This window comes from Oryzias latipes, chromosome 20 (genome assembly GCF_002234675.1).
Source record: "Oryzias latipes chromosome 20, ASM223467v1".
In the NCBI taxonomy this organism is placed as follows: domain Eukaryota; kingdom Metazoa; phylum Chordata; class Actinopteri; order Beloniformes; family Adrianichthyidae; genus Oryzias; species Oryzias latipes.
The window spans coordinates 4,141,843-4,150,273 of NC_019878.2; the positions used below are offsets into that span (position 1 = coordinate 4,141,843).

At 42.9% G+C, this 8,431-nt stretch overlaps 1 protein-coding gene across 2 annotated transcripts; it reads right to left on the minus strand.

The window, feature by feature from the left end:
* Positions 1 to 1,060: 1,060 nt before the first annotated feature.
* LOC101158486 (cytochrome b5) lies at positions 1,061 to 7,238 on the minus strand. Of its 2 annotated transcripts, none has more exons than XM_004080819.3 (5): positions 6,911 to 7,238; positions 3,067 to 3,195; positions 2,951 to 2,980; positions 1,893 to 1,927; positions 1,061 to 1,818 (listed from the first exon to the last, which is right to left on the minus strand). In XM_004080819.3, the coding sequence occupies exons 1-5, from the start codon at positions 7,046 to 7,048 to the stop codon at positions 1,737 to 1,739; spliced, it is 414 nt and encodes a 137-aa protein (XP_004080867.1). In that variant the 5' UTR covers positions 7,049 to 7,238; the 3' UTR covers positions 1,061 to 1,736. The 2 variants fall into 2 exon arrangements, with proteins under 2 accessions (XP_004080867.1, XP_011486943.1); XM_011488641.3 differs by having other exon boundaries at positions 2,878 to 2,980; positions 6,911 to 7,204.
* Between the last annotated feature and the right edge of the window lie 1,193 nt (positions 7,239 to 8,431).

An 8,431-nucleotide genomic window follows, 5' to 3' on the forward strand; every position in this document is an offset into this window, starting at 1 on the left:
TTTTCATATATTGCCCAGAGTGCAAGTTTTTCAAGTCATAAATCGACCAATCAGATGCTTCGATAAAAGTAGGTGGTCTTACATCAAACGTTTGACAGATTCTCCTGAGCCTGCTTTCTGTTATGGGGGTGTGGACTTCAGACAAGCTAACTCTTAATTGGACAGTGGTTGCTATAGAAATGACTCATACTGACTCTGACCAATCACTGCTGACTGACATCATCTGGTTTCAATGTGACAGCTTCCATATTACAAAAAAATGGCGACTGAATTGACTTCATTTTGTTGGAACCGTAAGCAAATCATTTTCTGTAGATGATGTTACACTCACTTTATCCAGTTCTCCTACCCAGTCAATTGGATCACATGAAATCAATCAATCATTGATAGGCACTTGATTTTGTTACTTAAAAAAAGAATCTGTCTGATCTCAACCAGATTACGAAAACTATGTGAAACTATAAAATTAAACAATTCAGTAGGGGGGGGATTATATGAACTGGCTTCTTCCCACTCATTCTCAGGAAATAAATCAAGCTTCACATGTCTTTAGTCAATGATCACTATATTAAAGTGTCTTTTTTTTGTTTTTTAAACTTTTTTTAAAATATTTTTTTCAAAGGTGAATTTTTTTCATATTGTATCAACAAAAAGTAATGCTTGAAATAAAAATAAATCAAATCAAACTAAACCTGGTGTCCCTCCACTTTCTGTACCTGTGAGGTGTTTAGCACACTTTCTTTTACTTATTCAAAGGAAACTATCCCAAGTATGGCCTGAAAGCTGTGGGACACTCTACCACAGCATTTTAAAGATCTTTACTGTTCACTTTCTTACATGCACACCTCTTTTTAATGCACCACATTTTTCAAAAAGGTTTTTATTGACCCGACTCCTGAGCAACAGCATATTTTTTGGAGACCAAAATAGATGGTCCCCCCCTGCAGGGCTCCTTTCGTAAAAAGCAGGCTCTTACCTGTGGTGAACTAGGTACTTTCAAAGTAAAAGCCTTTTCTGGCTGGACACAAAGCTGCCAAAGAAAACAACCAGATGCAGCAGAGTCGACTGAATCAAGTTTTATTGTTCCTTAAAAAAGCAGCTGCGCTTAGAGGAGACCCGCTCAGCTAATGGTTCTGTGCTGGACGGACTGGACCGCCTCAGCTGGTCCCTGGAATGCACTTCAGAGTCCATGCTGCAGGTCCAGGAGGAGCTGAAAACCTGCTTCATATAAAACCGTTGATTTGAATCCTGCTGAGCACCGACAAATCAGGATTACATTTCAGTAGAAGAATCTCGGATGTGGCCGTTTTCTTTTATTACATTTTTCCTTTCCTTCCTAAGAGTTAGCGCCCCCTGTAGGCCGGTTCATAAACGGATTCTGATCAGATCCTTGAGCGGCAGATCCTCCGAACGAGGCAGCTGGATTCGTGAAAATAGCGACTCTTAGATTTGGTCAGATTAAGGCGCTCACAGTTTGTGGAGGGGCTGAGCACGCCAGCTGGAGGCGATACCCTTTCACATAAAAGCACAGAATTAAAAATCTAGAGCTGCTCTGATCACAGGCACTCAGCGTGATTACTGGGTTAAACAGATGAGGTGGGCGGGGCTTAGAGGGGTGTAGCTGGAAACAGCTCGGAAACAGACAGCGAGAGTGTTGGTCTGATGCTGGCCATCTGCTCCCACACAGGGAGGAGCCGCCGTCCACCCGTAACGCCACAGCCATCTCTCTGATGTCACTAGCTCTCTGAGACGTACAGGCGGTACACGAGAGTGACGATGGCAGCCACCAGCGTTGGGATCACCAGGTTTGACCACCAGCTGCAAAAGAAACAATTATCCCAGTTAAAAAACTCTTATCTAGTGAACCGAAGCGTGCGTGCTTGTGCGTATACCTGCTCTCCTCCTTGCTCGTGGTCACCAGTGTTTCCTGAAAAACAGGAAGTGGTAAAACTTTATCGACACAAATGAGCTGATCCATCACCAGACGCTGCAGCGATTTCACTCTCAAGTTTCATGACTGACAGAGAATGTTTAGAGTAGAGACACAAATCTCCACCAGAGGGCGCCTGATTCCAGAGGTTAGGATCCAACTCTGGACTTAACTGTAAGAATTATGGCAAAGTGAAGAAGAACTACATCAGTGAAAATGTTTTCTTTAAAAAGGCTTTGGTTGTCTCCAAACATGGAGACTCGGCACTCGTGAGATTTCAGTCCCTGTTTTTTTTTCAAGAAAGGTTTTTTCGTATTTCTACAGATTATAACTGTAACTGAGGGATTCATCACTGTTACAATTGAAATCGTGTAAAGGTTTTACTGCGATCAGTTTCCAGCTAAGCTAACCATTAGCTAAACTGATTTATATTTTTTTAGCGTGATCTTGATCATCTTTATTTTTCTCATTTGTTTTCTGAATTTAAAGATCCACCAATTAGATGCCTCAGTAATAGTGGGTGGCCAGATTCTCCCCGTTGCCATAGAAACGATGACTTGGACCGACTCAGATCACTGCTTACTGACATCGTCTGGCTCCAACGTGGCTGCTTCCGCATCGCAAAAAATGAATTGACTTCATTTGGTTGGAGCTGAAAGTGAACAGTTTTCTATGGATGATGCTAAACTCAGTCCACTTCTTATTTACAGTCAATTGTTCCACAGATGATTTTTTGACCTTTTTTTATCAGTGTTTTCTGTGCGTTAAAAACCTTAAAGAATTAAATCTCATCTTTAAGGATACAAATATCAAATCTGATGAATGTCAAGGAGTTAATAAAGGGGTTAGACTTTCTATTTCTTACAAGGAGAGCTTATATAATGGCAGATAAAAATCATAAACAAAAGGGGGAAAATGTAAATGCGTGGGGCACATAAGATACATACAGAATTACTGTACTAAGCACAGCTTCTCCCACAATGCACTTGCACCGTTTGCTCTGGGACAGCCGTCACTCACCACAGGTTTGGCGATCTTGTGCCGATCATCCTACAGATGGAAATGGATCATTAGACTCACGCAGATCTAACATCTGTTCCTGTCACACACGTGCACGTTTCTGCGCTCGCACTGACCGGATGCAGCTCGCCGATCACCATGCCGCTGGCCATTTCTCTGGCGTCGGTGGAATGTCCGACGTCCTCAAAGCTCTCAGTGGCATCGCCCCCCGCCTGCTCCCTCAGGACCTCCTCCCCTCCAGGATGCTGCCATCAAGCACAAACACATGTCAGCACACGTCAACACAAACCCAAACCTGACTATCCTTTTCCAAAACCCCTTAATCCCTTTTGGGGAAGGTTGCTGGAGCCTATCCCAGATACTGTTGGGCAGTGAACAGTCTGTGTAAACCCAAACATAAATGTAAGGTAAACACATTTCAACACTAAACATTTGTATTTTATCAACACATGTTCTAAATTATTTTTAGGAGAAAAACATTACAACTAAGTTTCCAAATAAAGTTGTAGTAATTAGAAAAGGTTTTCCATAAAGACCTGCAGCAGGTAGAAGCTGCATATTTCTGCAGAGCTGCTGCTATGTTCTCAACAACAATCTGGTTTATTCATCTGAGCAACTGAGAAAAAAAAAAGCTCATCAAGGTCTTCTTCTGCACCAACATAGGTGAGGTCACATGGTTAAATATTTACTCAGGTTATGATTCATAATCTCTCACAATCAGAAATGTGTGCAGAAGGTCAGTCAAAACCAGATTGTTGAAATAAAGGGTTACATCTGAAACGAGTTCACCTCCTGCACACCTGGACCGCTTCCTTTCCCCCTGAACACTGAACTTCCTGCTTAAGCCCCGCCCCCAGCCTCACCTCTGTACAGGTTTTAAAGTCCAAACGGAGTGTTTGATCACCCACGAATGCTTTCATAATCCATCAGAAATGGACTGTAATCTGCGCTGTAATCTGACTGAACTTCCCGTCTTCATTTAGTGGACATTAAGAGGAAGTTTCTCAGAGGATGTGGATGAAAACCCTCCTTAGTTTGAGGTGAAGTCAGCTGTTTTCTCCTGAACTCTTCTAAACTTCTTCTAACGGCAAGACAAGAGCAAAAACGTTTTTGTGTGAAAAAAAAACCCAAAAAGGAGGTTTTTGACCAGATGTGTTGCATCACCGGATGTTGTAGGGGGATCTTAAAGTATTTGGTTTAATTTTTAAGTTTTTGTAAAAATAAAAAAATAAAAAGGTTCAGTGTAAGAAAGAGTCAACAAGCAGCAACTGAAACTCAAACACGTTCATTGAAATGGATGATGGGAGTTTTTTAATTGTGACTAAAGTTTAAAAAAACACTTTAATTGTAAATTTGACCCAAATCAAGTATGTTGAGTTAAAATGTGCGTTTTTTTCTTGACATGTCACTTTGCTGGTGCCAGCTCATCTGCTCTTTGGTTTGACTTTCATCTCATTGGTTAAAGTATCTGATGTAGTTTGTTGGATCAGTTCAGAAGATTGTTTCAACAGCAAAGGCGCGTCTCTTTTCTAGATGGTCGATGATCTTTGCACAGAAACTGATGGAAACTCATGCTGGCCACACGTAATCTGTGACGTCAAAATGCACATCGCCACAGTTCCCACATGTATTTCAACCCTAACCGTTACCCCGCCCGAATTACATGTGAATGGTCACTTCCTGTCTTGATACAGAGGCTCAGAGTGGATCAGAAAGACTTTTCTGCTGTTTCCAATCCAAACCAATAAAGATTCTAGCAATGAAGCAAAAGCTCCTCAACTGCCATCAGATTAACAGTTTCCTTGACTGCAGAACGGATGATGAGCTCCTCCTGACAGAGTGACGCACCAGGTTGAAGCAGCTGAAGGCTCCGATCATGAAAACGGAAAAGCAGGAAAACGTTCGGCAGCAGGAAAACGTTCGGCAGCAGAAAAACGTTCACTAGCAGGAAAACGTTCGGCAGCAGGAAAACGTTCGGTAGCAGGAAAACGTTCGGCAGCAGGAAAACATCGGCTTGGGTTGTAGGTTTTAGCTCCCACTGTCTTTAAATGCTGAAAGATGATCTCCCTTCATCCGCCTTCACACTAACAACAAAGACCACAACCTGTCTGGAGAAAACTAAACAGCCAAAAGAGGGCGCTATTGTCTGAAATGAGCTCTGTGGTAATTCTGGTTGTGCTTCCTGAGGTTGAAGGGATGTTGAGAGATCCACGGGGCTCTGTAAAAAATGTTTAAGTGTTTTAGTGAATACGCTAACATGTAGCGGTGTCAGACTGTTTTTTACGTGTTGCTAACAATTTTTGGTTAGCATAGTGACAGTAATGTTTAACACTGTGCTTTTAAATGTGTCGTAAACAAGGTTGGGAGTTCCAGGACTGGTGAATAATCCAACATGGCTAACGTTTTGTGTGTTACAAAGAACAGTGGAAGACGATACATCACTCCCGGTCTTTGGTCTGTCCGCGTTCACACTGGACTGGACCGCACCAGAGTTCACCTGCATGTAAACAGAGACCCTTGTTCTGAAGAGGAGCAGAGTTCTCTTGTTTGGTCCAAAATGTAGTTGAAGGTTCTCAGCTTATAAATCAAAGCCTCGTTTCTACTGAGCGGTCCGGTCCGGTCCGGTCCCGTTTAGAATGGTCTGGGCAATTCAGGTGAGCGTTTCCACTCAAAGTTGGACTATTACGGCGTGTGCGGGATGAAGCTAACAACAATAGAGGTTACCCAGCAGATTCATTTTGGCTTTTGTTTCTTCATAGATACAACGCATTTAAGGCTGTTTGAGAGAAGACTGCGATGGCGAAGAGGAATTCAGCCGCTCTCTTTTGTTCAGCCAATCAACAGGTTTCAACAGTAGCCCCACCCTAAACTGGTCCACTCCATTGTTCTATTGACCTGCAACAAACCAAAATGGCACGGTTCGGTCTGACTTAATGGGTCTATTTTATAACGGAAACACTTCAAATACCAGACTGGACCGGACTGGGCTGCTCAGTGGAAACAAGGCTCAAGAGGTCCACCCAAGGACACGGCTCAAGTGTGGATCAATTCTAGGAATTTTCCGCAGCTAGATTTGTGTTGTGTTTTTTTTGTAGTCCAACATTGTGTAGACATATTTGGAATAGCATCATCTCCATTTCTCACTGGGCTACTGGAGGGGTTGAATCTCTCTGACCCCCCCTGTCCTAGCACCCATAATGTTTGCAGATGGAGTCACGGAGAAGGGTGGAGGAGAAGAAGTCGGCTCCACCCTGAACCTGCTGGTGAGCGCACCTTGATAGAGTCAAATACCTGATTACTTAGAGGTGCTTGAGTTTCTGCCAATCGACTTGTGGAGCTGCTGGACGTTAAGAATAAACTTTATCAAACTAATAAGCTGTCAGAACCTTTTCTTTTTTTTAATGAAACCTCATTTATCCATATAATGAATTTGAATCAAACTGGTGTTTACAAAGATGTGTGCAGTCTAAGGACTGTCAACAAGAAACAGTTATCTTCCTAAATGCTGTAGACGATCATTTGTCTAAACAAAGATCTGCAGGCTGAATCCTCACTGACTTCCCTATAGCGGCAGTTTAGCTCAGGCACTAGAGCAGGTCACCCAACAACCAAAGGGTTGGCGGTTTGATCCCCGCTCTCTCTCCCGAGCGCGGCTAGTCTGCAGCTGACTGCTCGCCCACGGGATGGGTCAAATGCGGAGAGAAATTTCCTCATTGTGGGATAAATAGAGTAAAAATTATGTTTTATTTATTTTATAAGAGTAACCATGAACCTGAAGGGGGGCCAAGCCCCCACATCCTCTTAGGGAGCAGAGACGCACCTGCTCAGATAAAAAGTAGATAATTCCACAATAAAAGCATCTGAATGTCCATAAAGACTATTGTTAGGAAAGCGCCCATCAGTCAGGAGACCTCCGCCCCCCACCTGACGAGCCGTGAGCGCGCGCGCACAGCTCCTCACCTCATCCAGAAACTTGGTCACATCGTAGACTTTATGGTGAATGATTATCCACGTAGACTTGAAGGAGTTTTGCGCTTCGATCTCTGACAGCCGGTAGTATTTCACTCCTTCCGGGCTCCTCTCCTCCGTTTCCGCCATTGAGGCGCCGGACGGTCGGTCGGGCTTTGGCACGCGAAGAGCAGCGGGGCGCAGACTGCGGCGGCGCGCGGACTGACGGCCGGAGCTTATGTAATGCTGGAAAGAGTGGCCGCGCCGTGACTCCGCATAAACACGCCGACATTTACCCCAGAAAGAGTCACCAACAACTTTCAGAGTTCACCCAAGCCGGAAGCTGCGGGACTTCAGAACGCTACCTTCAGAATAAAGGTCATGCAGCATTGACCAAGAAATCCAGTTGTACTTGTGTTTATATCTCCTCGTCATTTTAGCAGAAACACGTTTAAACCCCGAAATGTACAATTTGCATCTAAGTTAGTGTATTCAGGTACTCTGCAGTTTATTTATAGTCCTGCTTATAGTATGAAGGCTCTGATCCTGCTTCATCAGCAAAGTTCTCCTGGTCAGTCTTGCTGCTCACTTTGTCCGAAACAATCCAGCCTGACTTGACGGTTTAGCAGTCAAACATCAAATCCACACAATAGGAAATTCTAGTAAACTGTTTTGCTCAACTGCCCCCTTAAATGTTCCACTTAAAAGTCTTCATGCACCAAACCAAATTATAACAGCTGCCATATTTTCAGCTCATGGGCAATGAGGCACGTGGGAAATTTGGAGATGACAAACAAATTCTGAACAGAGCAAAAATAATAATAAAAAAGTAAAAATATATTTTTACTGCATTTTTTTTTGTATTTGAGAAAATATCTTCACAAAAACAAAAAACAACAACAACTAACTGTCATGGTAAAAAAGAGACTTTGGTCATGGTAAAAGGTTTTTAACAGTTTAAATGAACAACTAATACTACAGAAATAGTTAACTTACCTCTGGTTGAAAAAAACTCAACTAACAGGTTCACAGATGTCAAGTTATTATGTCACAAAGAACGCTTATGATGATATAAAAATAAAGCATTAGGTACTGCAGACGTATTATAGTTTTAATTATTTTATTTGTTGCATCTATTTTATTTACAGGTCAATGCAGTCCCATTGTTTATCTGCTTTCGGTAACTATTTTTAATGAAAACGTGTTTTTGTGAGTTCGTAATGTTATTGTTTTATTTTGAAGGACAATCTTGTGACTTCCGGTAAAAATCATTCATGCTTTCGGATGCTTTACGGACTTTCGTTAAAGCCCCCGCGTCCACACCTTCCAGAATTCCGCTGTTCCATTGGTCGTCCTTCCCCAGCAGCCCGTATGGCGACTGTGATTGGTCCGTTCAGGTTGCCAATCTCTAATGAGCTGCTGGGGCAGCTCGCGGGCGAGGACCAGGCAAAAGGTCACGGACTGTTTAGCATTAAATCATTTATGGCAATCTTACACTCACGCACACACTGTCATCTCTCACGTAATGAGTTC